This window comes from Mesoplodon densirostris, chromosome 4 (genome assembly GCF_025265405.1).
Source record: "Mesoplodon densirostris isolate mMesDen1 chromosome 4, mMesDen1 primary haplotype, whole genome shotgun sequence".
Classification (NCBI taxonomy): domain Eukaryota; kingdom Metazoa; phylum Chordata; class Mammalia; order Artiodactyla; family Ziphiidae; genus Mesoplodon; species Mesoplodon densirostris.
In genome coordinates this window covers 137,707,887-137,732,356 of record NC_082664.1, presented here as the reverse complement: position 1 = coordinate 137,732,356, position 24,470 = coordinate 137,707,887, and the positions used below count along the sequence as shown (strand labels likewise).

Here is a 24,470-nt window from a genome sequence, read left to right as displayed (position 1 = left end):
ACTCTTGCCTTTTGAGACGGACCACATTCTGACTATGGAATGTGTATCTCTCTAAACAAACCTGCTTTCGCTTTACTATGGCTCGCTCTTGAATTCTTTCCTGCGCGAAGCCAAGGACCCTCACTTGGCGGCCTGTCCCAGGAACTCACTCGAGACCTGGGACATGACCATATTCGTGTGCCCCATCTTTCCTGCAACAGGAAGAGCCTGAGGAAAGACTAGTTTGGTTAAAGTATTTTGAATGTCAAACTGGTATGTGTCAAACAGAAGAACCACCTCTATTTATTTTTAAAAATAAAAGCAAACCAGGGGAACTTCCCTGGTAGCACAGTGGTTGAGAGTCCGCCTGCCAACGCAGGGGACACACGTTTGAGCCCTGGTCCGGGAAGATCCCACATGCCACGGAGCAACTAAGCCCATGCACCACAACTACTGAGCCTGTGTTCTAGAGCCTGTGAGCCACAAGTACTAAGCCCGAGTGCCACAACTACTGAAGCCCGTGTGCCTAGAGCCCGTGCTTGGCAAAGGAGAGGCTACCGCAATGAAAAGCCCATGCACCACAACAAAGAGTAGCTCCCGCTCACTGCAGCAACAAAGACCCAACACAGCCATAAATTAATTAATTAATTAATTAAAACACAAAAAAAAACAAACGAGGGTTGATTATAAGAAAAAAGCAATCCTGTCTCACCAGAAGTTCTGATAACTGGGCAGAACTGCTATAGAAGTTATCAAGAGTTGCTTTATAGAAGTAAAAATTTCAAGGTTGCTGAACTAGGATACTCTTACATATTCAAAAAAGTACTGCATTTTTTTAATAAAGAGGCTGTTTTATGATCCACTTAAATGACACCTGATGAACAAATACTATAAAACTTACTCCTAAAAATTTTGTTTTGTTTTCCTAAAAATCCTCTACATATAATCACAGAGAAATGTGACAACTATTGGATGCAAAAGGGAAGCTGTACTGGTTTTGCTTAATGCTTGCATCATCACAGAGATACAACACAAGTGGTGGTGCAATCCAGTGTCAGTATCATAATACTTTAAGTTAACATTTTCACCTTTGCTTCCTTTTTTTTTTTTTTTTTTTGCGGTACGCGGGCCTCTCACTGTTGTGGCTTCTCCCGTTTCGGAGCACAGGCTCCGGACGCGCAGGCTCATCGGGCATGGCTCACGGGCCCAGCCGCTCCGCGGCATGTGGGATCTTCCCGGACCGGGGCACGAACCCGTGTCCCCTGCATCGGCAGGCGGACTCTCAACCACTGCGCCACCAGGGAAGCCCTTTGCTTCCTTTTTTTAAAAAAATTTATTTATTTATTTATTTTTGGCTGTGTTAGGACTTTGTTGCTGCGAACGGGCTTTCTCTAGCTGCAGTGAGCAAGGGCTACTCTTCGTTGTGGTGTGTGGGCTTCTCATTGCAGTGGCTCCTCTTGTTGCGAAGCACAGGCTCTAGGCGCACAGGCTTCAGTAGGTGTGGCACGTAGGCTCAGTAGTTGTGGCTATCGGGCTCTAGAGTGCAGGCTCAGTGGTTGTGGTGCGTGGGCTTAGTTGCTCTGCAACATGTGGGATCTTCCTGGACCAGGGCTCAAACCCATGTCTCCTGCATTGGCAGGCGGATTCTTAACCACTGGGCCACCAAGGAAGTCCCTGCTGCCTTCTTTTGTTTTTTTCCTGATGTACTTGAAGGTACTAGAAAAAATCTCACTAGAAAATTTATCATCACCAGATAGTGTTATGAAATATGATCGACACTTTGGCAAACACTTCCCACAACTAAAGTTGAAGATAAGGTTTCCCAAACAGTTGTTTTGCTAGGGTAAACTGGTCTAACCTCAAACAACAGGTAGTAGAGCAGTATTTTTTTAAAAGAAGGTTCTGTGCATTTGGAAACTAAGTCAAAACATCAGTATTGATTATACCAAGGCCAATCATTCAGACAATTAAATAGAGTATTTAATACAAACAAAAATACTTTATAAATACAATCTTTTATTTTAAACTTCTCCTTGTTAAAAATGAATCAGTAAACATCCTGGTAATCACACCAACAAATATTTTGTTAGTTATAAGGGCAAGCTGAATTCAGAAACAAAAATATATATAATTATGTTGTAATATGAAACAAATAATTAAAATAGATTATTCTTACTTTGATTTACTTATTCAAGAACCACTGAAATCAAACATTTCATTTTCTACAGATTTATAATATTCTGCCCTGTACAGAACTAAAGAGAAAGTGATTCTGTATAATCAGCCGTAATACGCACAGATTCCTAATGCCTCCAGTTATTTTTCTAAAACTTAGAACAATACCTAGTTGCTTCTAGTAGTCATTAAGATTTTAGTTCTGTTCCTTGAATTATATTCCGAATCTTCTCAGCATCATTTTGTACAATTTTGTTGGATGGATCAATCTTAAGGGCAGCTTCATAATCCTGTAGGCCTATATTTATATAGCAATGATGATGAATAAAATATTTTATAAATACTTGTGTTATCTAAACAATATTTCTTAAAAATAAAAAGAATCATTAAATCCATGGTTCAGCACAAGCAACAGGTTTTAGTCAGATTCCCATTTTCACATACATGGTCTCTAAGAGACTGAAGAAATTTTTCAGTAATTTCAGAAATAATTATGATTTCATTCAAGATTCAGTAAGAAGCAGTTTTTTTAAACTGAAATACAAATAAGCTAACAGCTTAAATTCATTAAAGCATGAATACACTCAAAACTCATATATCAAAAGGACATTTTGATGAATGAAAACTGTAATAAATGTCATCTTATTTCAAAATTCTAGATTATAAAAATAATTTTGGTAGACTCAATCCATACTTTATATAATTTATAGACTATAGTTTGTGCTCTCTTTTTTTTTTTCTAATTATCCTATCTACAAAATTTCTTTGAGGAAAATTGGTTAAAAAGGAAAGCATTGTGGACTGGTTGTTAAAAATATATAAGTGAATCTAAATCTTTAACAAAAATATCAGTGAGAAGAATTTCTAAGGAAACTTGAGTTCCAGGTGCTATTGATTTGCCATGCCACTTCAGGCAAATCACTTAATGACTCTAAGTCTCCATTTTCTCATCTTTAAAATGAAGGGAGGGTCTTTTTAGCTCAAAAAAGTCTAGGATGCTGTAATTCCTAAAGAATGCTTACAGTGTTTCATTCCTGTCTTGATAATTTTTATCCTCATGAAGCTGAATAAGACTCTTAAAAAAAAAAAAAGGATAGGCATATAAACCTAATTTGGATGCTTTGGTTGGAAAAATCTAAAAATGGCAGAAACAAGCTTACAAACAGGTCAGAAATAATAAAACTTTATAAGCTAAAGCCAATTCCCTGGCAAGACATCATCAGGAATAGGCCTTTAGGCCTTGAATAAAGGGAAACTGAACAGGAATCTGGGTAGGGAAGTATGGGAAGAAGAGCACTGAAGATAAAACTCGGGGGCAACATGAGTAACTGCAAATAGTCCTTAATTACATTAAAAATGAAAAACAATAAAAATTAAATTAAATTAAAACAATAAAAATTAAATAAATATGGCTTCCATACACGAGACTGAATTACAAACCTTAGTACAGTCTCACAAAAATAAGCAATTGATCATACATTGTGGTAGATCAGTTATTTCTGAGCTTATGAATGTATGTATGTATATATGTATGTATGTAGTGTCTGTGTGTCTGACCAAAGAAGCTCATTTTAAAATTTCCATTATAGGGCTTCCCTGGTGGCGCAGTGGTTGAGAATCCGCCTGCCGATGCAGGGGACATGGGTTCGTGCCCCGGTCTGGGAAGATCCCACATGCCGCGGAGCAGCTGGGCCCGTGAGCCATGGCCGCTGAGCCTGCGCGTCCGGAGCCTGTGCTCCGCAATGGGAGAGGCCACAACAGTGAGAGGCCCGCGTACCACAAAAAAAAAAAAAAAAAAAAATTTCCATTATATCTTAAGTGACTCATTTATCACACATCTTTCCACAAAAAAACTTGTCTGATACTACAGCATCTCCCTAGACCTAGGGAGATGTTTATATCTTGTGTTAATTCCCTTCTACAACAATGATTTTTTTAAATATTTCAAATCATCTTTTGTTTTGTCAGATAAATTGCAAAGAATAATTAAATGCTAAAAGTATAAAATAATGGAGTCATCTTGAATAATGGCAATGACTTTTTTTTAGAGTATAACTTGGAAATTAAAACATTTCTGTCATTTCTTACCTTCTACATACAATTCTAGTTGACAGAATGCTGTTCCACGTCGTACATGTGCCTTCATTCTTGCATTAGCATTGTCTGCAACAAGTGGTGTCAATAATTCTAGTGCCTTACAAAAAGAAAAAAAATAGGGAAAAATATAATTTCCTAATTTAAACTTGAGCAAAAACACGATAAAACCCAACTTTAAAACAAGCCTCAAGCCCTCACCCACCTAAATTTTTGGCTTAACTAGGACAGGAATTTATCAAATACATACATTTATGTTGAACAATTTTAGGACTTATTCAATTGTTCCTATATGAGATTCATACCCTTGTCCCCAAACTTATGATTTAGTTTATCATTTGAAACCTCTACAGCTTTACCTTTACTAGCAAGAATGATTAAATAGCATCAATTTAATTAATGCTATTAATTATAGTATTATATATACTATATATAATGCTTCTATATTTAAATTTAGTGATTCAGTTTATTCATTCATTCAATAAATATTTGTTTGTGCCCAAAATTATGCTACTAAAAGGAAAACTGGATCACAAAAATATTGTCAGATCTTCAATAGCTTAATGAGATCAAAATATGAGGACTAGGGCTTCCCTGGTGGCACAGTGGTTGAGAGTCCGCCTGCAGATGCAGGGGACACGGGTTCGTGCCCCGGTCCAGGAAGATCCCACGTGCCGCGGAGCGGCTGGGCCTGCGAGCCATGGCCACTGAGCCTGCGCGTCCGGAGCCTGTGCTCCGCGACAGGAGAGGCCACAACAGTGAGAGGCCCGAGTATCACACACACACACACACACACACACACACACACACACACACACACACACACTATATATATATATATATATATATATATATATATATATATATATATGAGGACTTGATTGTTTCCTCCGTATCCTCAATCTCAAGGAGACACATTAGAGATTTTGCATGTGATTTCCCTTAAAACAAGTTACTTTGATATGGGGGGAAAAAAACAGAAAAAACTAGAAGTTTAAGATAATGACATGATATTCATAATGGAAATTAGAATATACTAAGTTACTCTGAAAATGGAAAAATGATCATGGAGATATTCTTTTACTGTGCAAGCGGTAGTGACACCAAGTGTTCTTCTATCTCGCATCAAGTCTGCAAAACTTTAATAAGAAAAAAGGTGAGCACAAACTGACAACCATTTACTAATTTCCTTCTGAACTTCAACTGATACACCAGGGCAATTGATAGGGGATCTCTAATCTAATTTGAAGTCTCAAGAAACACTAGTTCCTTGTCCATTAAAAAAATTCTTTTGGGGGGAATTCCCTGGGGGTCCATTGGTTAGGACTCTGTGCTTCCAATGCAGGGGACACAGGTTCGATCCCTAGTTGGGGAACTAAGATCCTGCAAGCCACGTGGCATGGACAAAAAAAAAAGATTTTTTTTTTCAGTAAAGAGATGTAATAAGCAAGATTCTTAAAATCCTTGCAACTCAATTTAACTGACAAAAGATAAGGGCATCATTTAAACCAATAAATAGGAGCATAACAAATTTAAAGCACCATATATAAATAAATAGATACACATACCTTAGAAGAATCTTCTATGGCCTTGTGTAAGTTTTTCAGTTTCAGATGGCAAGCAGCCCGATTCAAATACAGTAGTGGAATCTTATTATTTAGTCTTATGGCTAAGTTGTATGCATTAATAGCTGCCAAATAGTTTTCTGTTGCAAACAATTTGCTAAGGAGACAAAAACATAAAAGAAAAACAATGTAACACTAAAAGAGAAACACAGAAATAATATCTAATGATATTTGGCACAGGGGATGGATGGCTTCCTTTCTTTCTATTCCTTGTAAAATGGACATTGCGGGTGGCACTAAGCCCACCTATCCTCCATACATCAGCATGTAATCTGAACGGGACTGACCTCACCTCCACCTCCAAGGGTAGCCAATCTATAGTGTAAGCCAATAGGCATATTTCCATCCTCCCTGCTACAATGATTGACAAAGGAATGGATTTATGACCTAAACTGGTCTATTCAGAATGAAGCCTGTGATTTTATTACCAAAGTTGGAGAACGAAAAATTGGGAAAACTCCCCCTGCTGGACACAAATGAAGAAAGCACATAAGCCCAAATTGTTGCTGACCATTTTTAATACTGTGGGAGGAGCTAGCACTAGAATAAAGTTGATACTATTGAATTATGAAAAGGATAAAAAGGCAGTTAAGCTGTTGGATCAAGCTTTACCCGAAATGTAACACACCGTTAGCTTTTTAGTTATATAAGCCAATAAATTCCTTTAAACATTAAGTCAGTTTAAATTGGGTTTCTCAGTTACTTGCAAAACAAAAGCATCCTAATAGATACACTCTTTCAGTTCAAACCTTCCAAAATTCTTTTCAAATAAAGATGTACATAATTAAAGGATGTATTTAAAACATAAAGTGTCTTTTTTGTTTTTCATGTGCAATTCCTGGTATTTCAAAAAATGCATAAACCAAGGAAAATAGAAAATACTTTGCCAAATATAAAAGTGCCATAAAAACAACACTTTGTATTCATTTCCAGTCGATTGTACTGTACACTTTACAATCCTAGAATAATAAACACGATGACTTCAAAAGTAGACCCATAAAAGGAGGCAGCAAATCATGAATAAAAGGTAAAATGACACCACTGTGACATCTAACCTAAGCCTGACTCAAGTTTAAAATAACTTCCACAAACTAGAAAAGCTAATTCTGTGGGAACAGTTTACCTTTCTGAAATGTCTCATTTCAGCTAGGATGTTTCTGACTGCAAGGAACAGAACCTCAACTCAAACTGGTTTAAACAAGGAAGGAAATAGATCACCTCACATTAAACAAGTTCAGAGGGAAAGGTTCCATGCCCAATATGATGAGCAGAACAAGGATCTTATCAAGGCCTCAGGTTCCTTCCATTTCTCCACCCTACTGGACTCAGCAGTTGCTTCATCCTGGAGCTGGTTTTCCTCATGCATAGTTCAAGGTGCCACATTCAGGCACAATATTCATTGGAAGAAAATGGGACAGTATTTTCTGGTATATGCTCCTTGAGAGCAAGAAAACCTTGCCCAGAAATCACCCAGTTCACTTCCTTTCCCAACTCACTGACCAAAAATATCTACCCTTAAAAAATATTTTGGCTTAAAAAAACCCACCAGTGGGCTTCCCTGGTGGCGCAGTGGTTGAGAGTCTGCCTGCCGATGCAGGGGACACGGGTTCGTGCCCCGGTCCGGGAAGATCCCACATGCCACGGAGCGGCTGGGCCCGTGAGCCATGGCCACTGAGCCTGCGTGTCTGGAGCCTGTGCTCCGCAACGGGAGAGGCCACAACAGTGAGAGGCCCGCGTACAGCAAAAAAAAAAAAAACAAAAAACCACCAGTTTCTCATGTTCTCAATCCTTCTACCCATTCTCTCTCTCTCTCTCTCCAGTTTCACTCCTCAATGCTATATACTGCTGTTTGGGAACTTTTAAAAATAATTCAACAACATGACAATCTGTCCATGTTAATAAATATAGAGATATACTATTTTTACAGAGATTTTTACAGACCACTCTCTCATTTGTGCAAGGATTTCTAAAACCAGTCTCCTCCTACTGAGAGACACTTAGGTGTTTTGTTTCCCAATACTTAGCTTTTATAAACAATATTGTAATACACATTACTGCACATATACATAAAACACACACACAAACCAGCAGTGTAATGAAAGTAATCCTGATTTGTTGCAGTCAATCAGAATTTATAGCTGAACTTGGGACAGGGTCCCCACCCCAAGTCACACAGGCAAGGTCTACACATCTAAACAAAATAGGGACTCCACCAACAAGGATAAAAGGAGATGATAAATGTTGGCTAGATAACCTATTGTGTCTACTACAAACCTTCTTTTTAAATTAATTTAATTTTAATTTTAAAATTTACCATTTTAACCATATTTAAGTGTACAGCTTAGTGGCATTAAATGCATACACACTTTACACACTTTTGTACAACCATCAGCACCATCCATATCTAGAACTTTTTCATCTTCCCAAAATGAAACTCTACACCTATTGAACAATAACTCCCTATTCCCTCCTACCTTTGACAACCACCATTCTTTTCCTGTCTCTGTGAGTTTCACTACTCTAGGTACCTCAAAAAAGTGGAGTCATATAAGGACAATATTTGTCCTTTTATGCCTAGCTTATTTTACTTAGCATAATGTCTTCAAGGTTCATCATGTTGTAGCACATGACAATATTTTCTTCCTAAGGTTGAATAATAGTCTACTGTATGGATATGTCACATTTGTTTATTCATTTATCCATCAATAGACCCTTGGGTTGCTTTCACCTTTTGGCTATTGTGAATAATGCTGCTATAAACATGGGTATTCAAATATCTGTTTGTGTCCCTGCTTTCAATACTTTTGCGTGTATATCTAGACATAGGACTGCTGGATCATATGGGAATTCTTTTTTTTTTTTGGTCATGCTGCACAGCATGCAGGATCTTAGTTCCCTAGCCAGGATTCGAACCCGTGCCCCCTGCAGTGGAAGCACGGAATCCTAACCACTGGACTGCCAGGGAATTCCCTCATATGGTAATCCTATTTTTAACTTTTTGAGGAGCCTCCATACTGTTTTCTCTACTGTGCACCACCATTTTACATTCCCACCAACAGTGTTCAAGGGTTCCAATTTTTCTACAACCTGACCAACACTTGTTATTTTCTGTTTTGTTGTTGTTGTTTGTTTTTTAATAATAGCCATGCTTCTGTGTGTGAAGTAGTATCTCATTGTGCTTTTCATTTGCATTTTCTGAATGATTAGTGATGTTCGGCATCTTTCCACGTGCTTATTAGCCATGTGCATATCTTTGAAGAAAGGTCTATTTAAGTCCTTTGCACATTTTTTAATCAGGCTGTTTATTTTTTGCTGTTGAGTTGTAGAAGTTCTTTATATGTATTCTGATATTAACCCTTTTCAGATATATGATTTGCGAATATTTTCTCTATTCCATGGGTTGACTTTTCACTCTGTTGATAGTGTCTTTGATGCACAAAAGTTTTTTAATTTTGATGCATTCCAAAATAACCATATTTTCTTTTGTTGCCTGTGCTTTTGATGTTACATCCAAGAAATATTGCCAAATCCAATGTCATGAAGAACCCTATGTTTTCCCCTAAGAGTTTTATAGTTTTAGCTCTTATGTTTAGGTGTTTGATCCATTTTGAGTTAATTTTTGTATATGGTGTTAGGCAAGGGTTCAAATTCATTCTTTGGAATAAAGGCTGAAAACGAGATGAAAACTGGATATCCAGTTTTTCCAACACCATTTGTTGAAAAACAACATCCTTTCTCCATTAAGTAGTCTTAGCACCCTTGTTGAAAATCACTTGACCATATGATTTTCATATGTGAAGGTTGTTTCTGGGCTATCTATTCCATTGTTCTACATCTATATAAACCTTATATTAATACATTCATTTGGAGTTCCATTTTTCATCTTTAATATAAGTTTACAGTTTTATAACGTAAGAGTTTTATCAGAAAAATTCTCCCAGATTCTAATGGAAGAACAGCTTACAATGAACAGTATTAAAAGAACCAGTGTAGGATGTAGGAAACTAACTTATGGTTACCAGGAGGGAAAAGGGGGGAGAGGGATAAACTGGGAGATTGGGATTGACATATACACACTACTATATATAAAACAGATAACTAATAAGGACCTACTGTATAACAAAGGGAACTCTATTCAACACTCTGGAATGATCTATATGGGAAAAGAATATAAAAAAGAGTGCAGGGCTTCCCTGCTGGTGCAGTGGTTGAGAGTTCGCCTGCCGATGCAGGGGACACGGGTTCGTGTCCCAGTCCGGGAGGATCCCACGTGCCGCGGAGCGGCTGGGCCCATGAGCCATGGCCACTGAGCCTGCGCGTCTGGAGCCTGTGCTCCGCAACGGGAGGGGCCACAGCAGTGAGAGCCCCACATACCACACACACAAAAAAAAGAGTGCATATATGTATATGTATAACAGATTCACTTTGCTGTACACCTGAAACTAACACAACATTATAAATCAACTATACACCAATAAAAATTAAAAAAATAAGAGCCACTGTAGGAGGCATAATAGCAAGAAATATGAAGTATTAAACATTTTTAATGTTTACATATATATTAAAATATAAATCCAAATGAACACTATATTCTTTAAAGTTCAATATCAGTACAAACATCCAATAAAGCATAATTTGCTTTATGGCTTTCAGAATGGTTCTGAACTCAGAAATAGCTGAATTTCAAAAGGAAAGGGAAAAAAAATTAAACCTCTGTCTTAAGGGCAGTAGCCTTTGAACACCAAATTTAAACAGAGAAGTTAATAACCAGTAATTCTCGCCTGATGGCTCCAAATAAAGCAATGCCAGTGAAAAGAATTATGCAAAAGTACTCATTCAAAACATATTGAGTCCTTATGGTACTGACTGTACAGAAAGAACAAAAGAGACGTGGACAATTGTGAACACTCCTGTCATTTTTATGATGCTTGATTGGTTTCACTTTGTAAAGAAAGAAACATTCTGATTGGCAATGGCCAAAAGGGCCAAACATTTTGAGCAACGGTTCAGCATAGGAGAAGCGACAAGAAGCAGGAGTGATAAGAAAGAAGCAATGTGGAGGGAAGTAAAGAAAGGGGCAGAAAAGAGTTAAGAGAAATCAAAAGCAGTGGGGCTTACATTGATACTAGGTATAAAATAGATAACAAATGAGAACATACTGTATAGCACAGGGAACTCTACTTAATGCACTGTGGTGACCTAAATGGGAAGGAAATCCAAAAAAGAGAGGATATATGTATATGTATGGCTGATTCATTTTGCTGTACAGTAGAAACTAATACAACATTGTAAAGCAACTATACTCCAATAAAAATTAATTTAAAAAAAAGAAATGACTAAAGGAAGCAAGATGTAGAATTTGTACGTTGATAGTACTGTTCTTTGTATACTGAGATGTTACAGATTATATGTCACACAGTCATTTTATGTATAGTAAGAAAAAATCTGCCAGGTAAACTATAACAATGTTTGCTTATTTAAAAAAAAAAAAAAAGCAGTGGGGCTTAGAAACAGCAATGAAGGCAGAGAGTAACACATATTCCAATGCAAGACACAACAGCTCTGTTTTGTGGGTAATAAGGACTATAACAGCCATCTACCCCTCAAAAGACTTTTAAGGTCCTTGTTTCTTTCAGTTTCTTTCTTATGTGGGTAGAAAACATTCTTGGTATCTCAAAAGCTTCTAAAACTGAGTATTAGTGCACCTTAGTGAAGGAACATCAACCAGTACAATTTAGCACTCAGGATGGAAGGAGGAAAAGGATACTTCATACAAAATAAAATGACAAGTTAGGCCATAATAGGGACTGTACTGCAACAGAATATTATGGGCTGTAAAATGCATACAATCAACAAACAAAATTATAATTATGTCAAAGAAGTCATCTTAGAATATGGCTTCTAAACTTCTTTAAGTCAGGCAAAAGGTAGCAGCATAAGAAAACTGTCTTGGGCTTCCCTGGTGGCGCAGTGGTTGGGAGTCCGCCTGCCGATGCAGGGGACACAGGTTCGTGCCCCAGTCCGGGAGGATCCCACATGCCGCGGAGCAGCTGGGCTCGTGAGCCATGGCCGCTGAGCCTGTGCGTCTGGAGCCTGTGCTCTGTAACAGGAGAGGCCACAGCAGTGAGAGGCCCGCGTACTGCAAAAAAAAAAAAAAAAAAAAGAAAAAAAAAGAAAAGAAAACTGTCTTATCTCCGTAAACAAATAAAGTTGTAAAAAATGCGGCAGAGCAAGGCAGATTTGGCAGATCTGTTCTGAAAGTAGGCGAGTACAAGAGGATACTGGGAGACAATTCTCCATGAGTCTTTTACCCTGCGTGTCATATGTCAGATGCACTGACAGCTTCTGTTTGGGACTATCTTTTCAAAGATGTTTGTATAGTGCACAGCCTTGGAAGATAGAGATAGTGTCTCTCTCTGGGGCAAAGAATAGATTTATTCACTGCTCAGTATAATAAAGATATCATCACCTTGTGAGGCAAAAGTTGGACAGGTTTGCTAATAATCCTCTATAAAAAACTGTGTTCCTCAAGCTTGGCCTTCTCAGCTATGGTACCAAACCTACTGTGTGTACAGCATCCACCTGGGTTCCCCTCTGCATTGGCCCCATGGGACTTTAGGGGCAGAGGGAACCAACATGAAGGTCATGTTGTTTGATGTGCCTTGAATAGTAAAGTCCTTTCTGTTTGACTCATGTGTCTCCTGACTTCTGTCAGCACCTATTAAACTGTGGTAGGCTAACTCTTCACAGTCCTTGCCAGGGCATGGATCCAAACCAAAGTGTTAGAAAGAAATTCAATCTGGCAAGTAGAACTGTATGCTGTGTTGGGAGAAGATGGTAACAGGTGGTTATCAATCAGTATCAAAAAGTCCAACATGAAGCAAAAGGACATCCAGACAGGCAGATAGAATCCAGCTACAGAAAATTCACAAACAGCAAGCAAACAGAAATTCAGACTGGCACAAGTTGGTACTAGGTTAGTCAGTCATCAAATAGCAGGCTCCCACACACAAAGCTGGGGTTCAGAAGAGAGTTAACATGGGTGGAAAGAGAATAAGTAAAAGCAAAGCAGAGCCTCAGTCTTAAAAGGACTGGAGTATTGGGCAGGCTATAAAATCTGACACTTAGGCCAAGAGATAAAAAAAGAAAATTCAGACACTAGAACCAATGTAGGTAATCTTATGTAACAACAGTAATATGATGCTGGGTGCTAGATTGTAGAATTATATATCCTGAATTTCCTCCTATCTAACATTACAATTTGCTGTAGAGAGTGAGGTATGCAGATGGCATTCAAGTGGTCTTAATGTGGGGGAAGAAGGAACTTTCAGACCGGGGTTAAGAGAGCATCCAAAAAAACACATGCTAAAACTCAAGCACAAAGTAACATCAGTGGGACACAACAACGATTCATCTCACCTGATATGATTATAAGTGACTGGAAGGGTAGCTGTTATTTACAGATTCTGAGTCATGTAAGGCTGTTAAATAACAACACACCATGCGAGTATATAAATTAGAGCACAGAAACTCTGTTTTATGTGAGATGTTCTCAGTAAAAAGCTATCTGGTACAATGTTAATTGCCAACGGTAAAATGTTCTCATGAGCAAATAAAATTACCTAAGCTTATAAATTTTCCTGAAAGGCAGATTTGGCATTTAAAACTAAGACTTGGCAGTAGAATGCTAGGTAAAAAAAATGAAAACATTCTATGGCTTTTTCTAAGGGTCTCTTTTGAGTAGATACAATCCCATAAACAGTTTTCTCAAACTATTGCTCTTTTGGAAGGCTTGTCCACTTCTACCCACAGGTTTGAAAACAATAAAGGACAGTTGGACTGTTTTTGCCTGTGTAAATATAGAAGGCTAGCATGAAACAAAGCCTCTGGAGATGAAAGTATGTGAAAGTATTTTATCTTTTGGCTTAAATTCAACACTGCTTCTGAATGGGTTCTATTAAGTCTGTTTCTGTCTTTTGTACTGCATTACATTGCCAGAGAGGATACATTTCTCTCTAATAATTAGTACCTTTCCTTTTATCTGTTTGTACTTGGCACTATGATTAACTGTACTTTGTTTCTCTGAGTGTCACTAGTTACTAAGTTTTCTTCCATCTCTCCTCATTTTTAACTCTTTTCTTCTCCTATTTTGCTTCTCTTCTTATTCTACCTAATTGGAGGCAGTGAGGCAAAAAGGTACAAAAAACAACAGAGACTGAAGTGATTACAATCTACCAGTCACACCTGACTGCAACCAAGTACACTTTTGCACTAGGTTGCCCGCAATTCATAGCTTTTGCCAGCAGACACACACACACACACACACACACACACATCTTTTGCTGTACTTGTCAAATGCCAACCTCAGCTCAATGATCTTATCTGCTCTTTCCACTCTTAAATCGAAATCACAGCATTAGTATATCAAAAATAAGACCAGACCAAACACTGTCTAAGACGTTTAGCCAGTCCCAGCACCAAAAACATCTTATGCCAAAGGACTTTCTAACCATCTCCATCAACCTGCTATCTTTGGGCTGATCAAAAAGCATGCTTCTTCTTTGTCCTCACATGAAAGTTCGTATTTGCTGGTCTTTCCTACTCTCATCCCCCTCTATTCCTTTGCACTTTCTTATTCCTCTTCTGCTAGAATTGACTCCACTCCCACCCCAATCCTTTCTTAATCCTCAAATTTTCCACACAATGCTTTTAAAGTAAGCCTGGCTCTTTCTGGAGGGCAGTGCTATCTCTACCACTATCTCTACTGAGGACCATCAGGGAAGGGGCTAGGACCATAGGACTTGGCATTTTGCAGACTCGCTTCTGCTAGTTCCAAGGTGTAATTCTCCCTTTATGAAAAAGTCATCATCCTTTGGGACTCCTGACATCTTTACCCTATGGCCTTCCAGTCACTGTCATCTAAGTGGCTTTTTAAAAGCATTATTCTCTTATTCATTGAGGGCTTTGAAACCTGGCTCCCAGCATCTGTCTCCATCCCAATTTATGCCATAATGCCAGAAGATTCTAAGGTTTATGTATATGACCCACTTATCAATTTAGCCTTGAAATATCTGGGACTCCTTAACTCAAATTACCTTCCCTTCAACTTCACTTTTGCTACCCACTCCCTGGGCCACATCTTGGACTTTGTCGTCACCTGAATTGTACTACTTCAGTGATATCAAACGCTGGAACCCCAGCCACTGACCAGAACTTTCTATTCTGCAAACTTTCCCTTTATAGTCAACCTTCAACCTTACAGTGCCCTCTAATTTCTTAACTGCTCTGTTTTCTCTTAGTCCACTGGGCCCCTCATGGCATCTCTTCCTTTCTAACCCAGCCTAGATTTCATGGTTAAATATCTGAGCTATTTTTCCATGAGCAATCTGGTCCCTTGCACTACTAGTCTTCTGCTGTACTTGTCAGTCAAAACTCCAACCTTGGATCAATGATCTATTCTTAAATCCAAAACACTATAGAAGATAAATCACATAGCTAAACTGACTAGCATCTCTATGAATTCACGTTCTCTAATCTAGCAGAGCCCTCAACAGTACCCACCAAGCAATTATTGTTAGAAATTTATCTAGTTTCATACTTGCCTTCACTTTCTTTCCTTCCATCCCAGAAAATAAACTCTCTGTCTATTACAACTTAATCTTTCAATATTTTCTAGACCAAAGAAACCAATCCAACAGGAGAGCACATTCAGCTATGCACACTTCAGCACTCTCAGGCTGCAAGGAAGAGCAATTCATAGCCATACCACTTAGGATGCCTTCATGAAGGCTAAACAATTGGAACAAAAGGACAGGAAGAAGATGTTATTCATCTGTGAGACGTGCACAGCACTATCTGAAACACAAGCTTCATAATCATATTGACCTGGGATTGAATCCTCGTACTACTTATAAACTACCACCTTAGACAAGTTTCGTAACCTCTCTAGCCCTGTTCTACATTTATAAAATCGTGATAAAGATAATAATATTCAACTAGCTAGATTGCTAAAGGAATTAAAAGAGCTCCTTTGTGTAAAGCTGCTAGCCTCTCAATAAACATTTGTTAAATGAGTGCAAAAGCAGTGGTTCCTAGCGAACTACATTTGTGAGGATTTAATGAGATAGTATATGTGAACCTCCTGTAACCTATCACAAGCTATGAACATAATAACTGTGATTATGACAATGGCAGCTTAAAGATAAGCAAACACAATCAAACAAATAATTTAGACTGGATAAACCTGGGGGGCAGGGCAGGCAGAAGGCCAGCAGACTGGGTAAAAACCAAGGCGGGGAGGAGCTTCAGGATGGCGGAAGCGTTAAGATGTGGAGATCACCTTCCTCTCCACAAATACATCAGAAATACATCTACATGTGGAACAGCTCCTACAGAACACCCACTGAACGCTGGCAGAAGACCTCAGACCTCCCAAAAGGCGAGAAACTCCCTACGTACCTGGGTAGCGAAAAAGAAAAAAGAAAAAAACAGAGACAAAAGAATACGGAGAGGACCTGCACCTCTGGGAGGGAACTGTGAAGGAGGAAAGGTTTCCACACACTAGGAAGCCCCTTCGCGGGCGGAGACGGGGGTTGGCGGGGTGTGGGGGGGAAGCTTCTGAGCCACGGAGAAGATCACAGCAACAGGGGTGAGGAGGGCAAAGCGGAGAAATTCTTGCACAGAGGATCGGTGCCGACTGGCACTCACCAGCCTGAGAGGCTTGTCTGCTCACCCGCCGGGGCGGGCGGGGGCTGGTAGCTGAGGCTCGGGCTTCGGAGGTCGGATCCCAGGGAGAGGACTGGGGTTGGCTGCGTGAACACAGCCTGAAGGGGGCTAGTGCGCCACAGCTAGCCAGGAGGGAGTCCCGGGAAAAGTTTGGACCTGCCTAAGAGTCAAGAGACTTTTTCTTGACTCTTTGTATCCTGGTGCACAAGGAGAGGGGATTAAGAGCGCTGCTTAAAGGAGCTCCAGAGACGGGCGCAAGCCGCGGCTATCAGCGCGGACCCCAGAGATGGGCATGAAACGCTAAAGCTGCTGCTGCCGCCACCAAGAAGCCTATGTGCAAGCACAGGTCACTGCCCACACCTCCACTCCTGGGAGCCGGTGCAGCCCGCCACGGCCAGGGTCCTGGGATCCAGGGACAACTTCCCCGGGAGAACGCACGATGCGCCTCAGGCTGTTGCAACGTCATGCTGGCCTCTGCTGCCGCAGGTTTGCCCGGCAACCGCACCCCTCCCTCCCCCCGGCCTCAGTGAGCCAGAGCCCCCGAATTAGCTGCTCCTTTAACCCCGTCCTGTCTGAGCGAAGAACAGACGCCCTCAGGCGACCTACACGCGGAGGCGGGTCCAAATCCAAAGCTGAGCCCCGGGAGCTGAACAAAGAAGAGAAAGGGAAATTTCTCCCAGCAGCCTCAGGAGCAGTGGATTAAATCTCCACAATCAACCTGATGTACCCTGCATCTGAATAGAATGAATAGAATACCTGAATAGACAACAAATCATCCCAAATTGAGGAGACGGACATTGGGAACAAACATGTATATATTTTTCCCTTTTTTCTCTTATTGTGAGTGTATACGTGTATGCTTTGTGTGTGATTTTGTCTGTATAGCTTTGCTTTTACCATTTGTCCTAGGGTTCTGTCGGTCCGTCTTTTTGTTTTGTTACTTTTTTACTTTTTAGATTTTTTTCTTAATAATTATTTTGTATTTTAATAACTTTATTTTACTGTATTTTATTTTATCTCCCTTCTCTCCCTTCCTTCTTTCCTTTTCTTACTTCCTCCATTCCTCCCTCCCTCTCTCTCTCTCTCTCTCTCTCTTTCTCTCTTTCTCTATTTTTTCTTCCTTTTATTCTGAGCCGTGTGGATGAAAGGCTCTTGTTGCTCCAGCCAGGCATCAGGGTTGAGACTCTGAGGTGCAAGAGCCAAGTTCAGGACACTGGTCCACAAGAGACCTCCCAGCTCCACGTAATATCAAACGGTGAAAATCTCCCAGAGATCTCCATCTCAACGCCAAGACCTAGCTTCACTCAGTGACCAGCAAGCTACAGTGCTGTACACCCTGTGCCAAACAATTAGCAAGACAGAAACACAACCCCATCCATTAGCAGAGAGGGTGCCTAAAATCATCATAAGACCACAGACACCCCAAAACACACCACCAGACGTAGATCTGCCCACCAGAAAGACAAAATCCAGGCTCATCCACCAGAACACAGCCATTAGTGCTCTCCACCAGGAAGCCTACACAACCCACTGAACCAACCTTAGCCACTGGGGACAGACAACAAAAACAACGGGAACTACGACCCTGCAGCCTGCGAAAAGGAGACCCCAAACACAGTAAGTTAAGCAAAATAAGAAGACAGAGAAACACACAGCAGATGAAGTAGTGAGGCAAACACCCACCAGACCTAAAAAATGAAGAGGAAATAGGCAGTCTACCTGAAAAAGAATTCAGAATAACGATAGTAAAGATGATCCAAAATCTTGGAAGTAGAATAGAGAAAATACAAGAAACGTTTAACAAAGAACTAGAAGAATTAAGAGCAAACAAACAGTGATTAACAACACAATAAATGAAATTTAAAATTCTCTACAAGGGATCAATAGCAGAATAACTGAGGCAGAAGAACAGATAAGTGACCTGGAAGATAAAATAGTGGAAATTACTACTGCAGAGCAGAATAAAGAAAAAAGAATGAAAAGAACTGAGGAGAGTCTCAGAGACCTCTGGGACAACATGAAATGCACCAACGTTCGAATTATAGGGGTCCCAGAAGAAGAAAAGAAAAAGAAAGGGACTGAGAAAATATTTGAAGAGATTATAGTTGAAAACTTCCCTAATATGGGAAAGGAAATAGTTAATCAAGTCCAGGAAGCACAGAGAGTCCCATACAGGACAAATTCAAGGAGAAACATGCCAAGACACATATTAATCAAACTATCAAAAATTAAATACAAAGAAAACATATTAAAAGCAGCAAGGGAAAAATAACAAATAACACACAAGGGAATCCCCATAAGGTTAATAGCTGATCTTTCAACAGAAACTCTGTAAGCCAGAAGAGAGTGGCAGGACATATTTAAAGTGATGAAGGAGGAAAACCTACAACCAAGATTACTCTACCCAGCAAGGATCTCATTCAGATTTGATGGAGAAATTAAAACCTTTACAGTAGACAAGCAAAAGCTGAGAGAGTTCAGCACCACCAAACCAGCTTTACAACAAATGCTAAAGGAACTACTCTAGGCAGGAAACACAAGAGAAGGAAAAGACCTACAATAACAAACCCCAAACAATTAAGAAAATGGTAATAGGAACATACATATCAATAATTACCTTAAATGTAAATGGATTAAATGCTCCAACCAAAAGACATAGACTGGCTGAATGGATACAAAAATAAGAACCATATATATGCTGTCTACAAGAGACCCACTTCAGACCTAGGGACACATACATACTGAAAGTGAGGGAATGGAAAAAGATACTCCATGCAAATGGAAATCAAGAGAAAGCTGGAGTAGCAATTCTCATATCAGGCAAAATGGACTTTAAAATAAAGACTATTACAAGAGACAAAGAAGGACACTACATAATGATCAAGGGAACAATCCAAGAAGAAGATACAAAAATTGTAAATATTTATGCACCCAACCTAGGAGCACCTCAATACATAGGGCAAATACCAACAGCCATAAAAGGGGAAATCGACAGTAACACAATCATAGTAGGGGACTTTAACACCGCACTTTCACCAATGGACAGATCATCCAAAATGAAAACAAATAACACAAGCTTTAAATGATACATTAAACAAGATGGACTTAATTGATATTTATAGGACATTCCATCCAAAAACAACAGAATACACATTTTTCTCAAGTGCTCATGAACATTCTCCAGTATAGATCATATCTTAGGTCACATATCAAGCCTTGGTAAATTTAAGAAAACTGAAATCATATCAAGTATCTTTTTTTTTTTTTTTGAAAATATTTTGCGTGTATTTGTTTATATTTCACCTCCAGAAATTGATTTGTTTTAGGGGCTTCTTTTTTTTTTAAGATGTTGGGGGTAGAAGTTTATTAATTTATTTATTTTTGCTGTTGGGTCTTCGTTTCTGTGCGGGGGCTATCTCCAGTTGTGGCAAGCAGGGGCCACTCTTCATCGCGGTGCGTGGGCCTCTCACTATCACAGCCTCTCTTGTTGAGTAACACAGGCTCCAGATGCGCAGGCTCAGTAGTTGTGGCTCACGGGCCTCGTTGCTCCGCGGCATGCGGGATCCTCCCAGACCAGGGCTCGAACCCGCGTCCCCTGCATTAGCAGGCAGATTCTCAACCACTGCGCCACCAGGGAAGCCCTCAAGTATCTTTTTTGATCACAACCTTATGAGACTAGATATCAATTACAGGAAAAAAACTGTAAAAAATACAAACACATGGAGGCTAAATAATACACTACTTAATAACCAAGAGATCACTGAAGAAATCAAAGAAGAAATCAAAAAATACCAACAAACAAAGGACAATGAAAACACCACGACCCGAAACCTATGGGAGGCAGCAAAAGCAGTTCTAAGAGGGAAGTTTATAGCAATACAATCCTACCTCAGGAAACAAGAAACATTGCAAATAAACAACCTAACCTTACACGTAAAGAAATTAGAGAAAGAAGAACAACAAAAAAAAAAAACCCAGAGTTAGCAGAAGGAAAGAAATAATAAAGATCAGATCAGAAATAAATGAAAAAGAAATGAAGGAAACGATAGCAAAGATCAATAAAACTAAAAGCTGGTTCTTTGAGAAGATAAACAAAACTGATAAACCATTAGCCAGACTCATCAAGAAAAAAAGGGAGAAGACTCAAATCAATAGAATTAGAAATGAAAAAGGAGAAGTAACAACTGACACGGCAGAAATACAAAGGATCATGAGAGATTACTACAAGCAACACTGTGCCAAAAAATGGACAACCTGAAGAAACAGAAATATTCTTCGAAATGCACAACCTTCCGAGACCGAACCAGGAAGAAATAGAAAATATGAACAGACCAATCACAAGCACTGAAATTGAAACTGTGATTAAAAATCTTCCAACAAACAAAAGCCCAGGACCAGATGGCTTCACAGGAGAATTCTATCAAACATTTAGAGAAGAGCTAACACCCATCCTTCTCAAACTCTTCCAAACTATTTCAGAGGAAGGAACACTCCCAAACTCATTCTACAAGGCCACTATCACCTTGATACCAAAACCAGACAAAGATGTCACAAAGAAAGAAAACTACAGGCCAATATCACTGATGAACATAGATGCAAAAATCCTCAACAAAATACTAGCAAACAGAATTCAACAGCACATGAAAAGGATCATACACCATGATCATGTGGGGTTTATCCCAGGAATGCAAGGATTCTTCAATATACGCAAATCAATCAATGTGATACACCATATTAACAAATTGAAGGAGAAAAACCATATGATCATCTCAAAAGATGCAGAGAAAGCTTCTGACAAAATTCAACACCCATTTATGATAAAAACCCTGCAGAAAGTAGGCATAGAGGGAACTTTCCTCAACATAATAAAGGCCATATATGACAAACTCACAGCCAACATCATCCTCAATGGTGAAAAACTGAAACCATTTCCACTAAGATCAGGAACAAGGCAAGGTTGCCCACTCTCACCACTATTATTCAACATAGTATTGGAAGTTTTAGCCACAGCAATCAGAGATGAAAAAGAAATAAAAGGAATCCAAATCAGAAAAGAAGAAGTAAAGCTGTCACTGTTTGCAGATGACATGATACTGTACATAGAGAATCTGAAAGATGCTACCAGAAAACTACTAGAGCTCATCAATGAATTTGGTAAAGTAGCAGGATACAAAATTAATGCACAGAAATCGCTAGCATTCCTATATACTAATGATGAAAAATCTGAAAGAGAAATTAAGAAAACACTCCCATTTATCACTGCAACAAAAAGAATAAAATATCTAGGAATAAACCTACCTAAGGGGATAAAAGACCTGTATGCAGAAAATTATAAGACACTGATGAAAGAAATTAAAGATGATACAAATGGATGGAGAGATATATCATGTTCTTGAATTGGAAGAATCAACATTGTGAAAATGACTCTACTACCCAAAGCAATCTACAGATTCAATGCAATCCCTATCAAACTACCACTGGCATTTTTCACAGAACTAGAACAAAAAATTTCACAAGTTGTATGGAAACACAAAATACCCCGAATATCCAAAGCAATCCTGAGAAAGAAAAATGGAGCTGGAGGAATCAGGATCGCTGACTTCAGACTATACTACAAAGCTACAGTAATCAAGACAGTATGGTACTAGCACAAAAACAGAAATATAGATCAATGGAACAGGATAGAAAGCCCAGAGATAAACCCATGCACATATGGTCACCTTATCTTTTTTGTTGTTGTTGTTGTATGCGGGCTTCTCACTGTTGTGGCCTCTCCCATTGTGGAGCACAGGCTCCAGACGCGCAGGCTCAGCAGCCATGGCTCATGGGCCCAGCCACTCCACAGCATGTGGGTTCTTCCCGGACCAGGGCACGAACCCATGTCCCCTGCATCGGCAGGCGGACTCTCAACCACTGCACCACCAGGAAAGCCTTGGTCACCTTATCTTTGATAAAGGAGGCAAGGATATACAGTGGAGAAAAGACAGCCTCTTCAATAAGTGGTGCTGGGAAAACTAGACAGCTACATGTAAAAGTATGAAATTAGAACACTCCCTAACACCATACACAAAAATAAACTCAAAATGGATTAAAGACCTAAATGTAAGGCCAGACAGTATCAAACTCTTAGAGCAAAACATAGGCAGAACACTCTATGACATAAATCACAGCAAGATCCTTTTTGACCCACCTCCTAGAGAAATGGAAATAAAAACAAAAATAAACAAATGGGACCTAATGAAACTTCAAAGCTTTGCACAGCAAAGGAAACCATAAACAAGACCAAAAGACGACCCTTAGAATGGGAGAAAATATTTGCAAATGAAGCAACTGGCAAAGGATTAATCTCCAAAACTTACAAGCAGCTCATGCAGCTCAATAACAAAAAAACAAAAAACCCAATCCAAAAATGGGTAGAAGTCTTAAATAGACATTTCTCCAAAGAAGATATACAGATTACCAACAAACACATGAAAGGACGCCCAACATCACTAATCATTAGAGAAATGCAAATCAAAACTACAATGAGATATCATCTCACACCAGTCAGAATGGCCATCATCAAAAAATCTAGAAACATTAAATGCTGGAGAGGGTGTGGAGAAAAGGGAACCCTCTTGCACTGTTGGTGGGAATGTAAATTGATATAGCCACTATGGAGAACAGTATGGAGGTTCCTTAGAAAACTAAAAATAGAACAACCATACGATCCAGCAATCCCACTACTAGGCATATACCCTGAGAAATCCTTAATTCAAAAAGAGTCATGTACCAAAATGTTCATTGCAGCTCTATTTACAATAGCCAGGACATGGAAGCAACCTAAGTGTCCATCAACAGATGAATGGATAAAGAAGATGTGGCACATATATATAATGGAATATTACTCAGCCATAAAAAGAAACGAAACTGAGTTATTTGTAGTGAGGTGGATGGACCCAGAGTCTGTCATACAGAGTGAAGTAAGTCTGAAAAAGTAAAACAAATACCGTATGCTAACACATATATATGGAATCTAAGAAAAAAAAAGAAAGGTCATGAATAACCTAGGGGCAAGACAGGAATAAATACACAGACCTTCTAGAGAATGGACTTGAGGATATGGGGAGGAGGAAGGGTAAGCTGTGACAAAGTGAGAGAGTGGCATGGACATATATACACTACCAAACGTAAAATAGCTAGTGAGAAGCAGCCACATAGCACAGGGAGATCAGCTCATTGCTCTGTTACCACCTAGAGGGGTGGGATAGGGAGGGTGGGAGGGAGGGAGATGCCAGAGGGAAGAGATATGGGAATATATGTATAACTGATTCACTTTGTTATAAACCAGAAACTAACACACCATTGTAAAGCACTTATAATAAAGATGTTAAAAAAAAAAACAGTGGGGACTTTGAATTAATGTGCAATGTAAATTTTTTTCAAAAGATATATCTTTATCATAAAGTGTAAAAATGAATGCAACTTTTAACAAGAGGAAAAACAAAAACAAAATCGGGATAAACCAACTACCTTTGGCCTTGACCCAATTTTCTCCACTCTTCTCGAGGACAGTTCAGCCACCTCTTCTATCTCATCTGCACATCTATTCAAACCTTTTCTATTCTTAAAGAAGAACAAGGCAAAAAAAAAAACTCTGAAAGTTTCTATTCCATTGGCTTCTGGGAGTATTTTTGTGTACTTTATTTTACCAGGTCTTCAAATGTTGGTAGGTCACAGGGTTTTATCCTTAGGCCACTACTCCTCTGGTCTACGTGCTCTTTTCAGATATCTCACCTACTCTTGTAAATCGACTGCTACATAAATGCTGATAACCTCCAACTCCATAATACACTGCTGGCCTCTCCCCTGAGTTTCAAACTTGCTGGACAC

The 24,470-nt window shown here is 39.2% G+C and overlaps 1 protein-coding gene across 1 annotated transcript in view; it reads right to left on the bottom strand.

The window, feature by feature from the left end:
• Positions 1-2,156: 2,156 nt before the first annotated feature.
• The window catches only part of DNAAF4 (dynein axonemal assembly factor 4), a 105,738-nt gene continuing 83,424 nt past the window's right edge, over positions 2,157-24,470 (bottom strand). The window contains exons 10-12 of the mRNA XM_060097315.1: positions 5,817-5,970; positions 4,243-4,348; positions 2,157-2,452 (exon numbers count right to left, since the gene is read on the bottom strand). Coding sequence (XP_059953298.1) covers positions 2,343-2,452; positions 4,243-4,348; positions 5,817-5,970 — 370 coding nt within the window. The 3' untranslated portion in view covers positions 2,157-2,342. The remainder of the gene's footprint in view (positions 2,453-4,242; positions 4,349-5,816; positions 5,971-24,470) is intronic.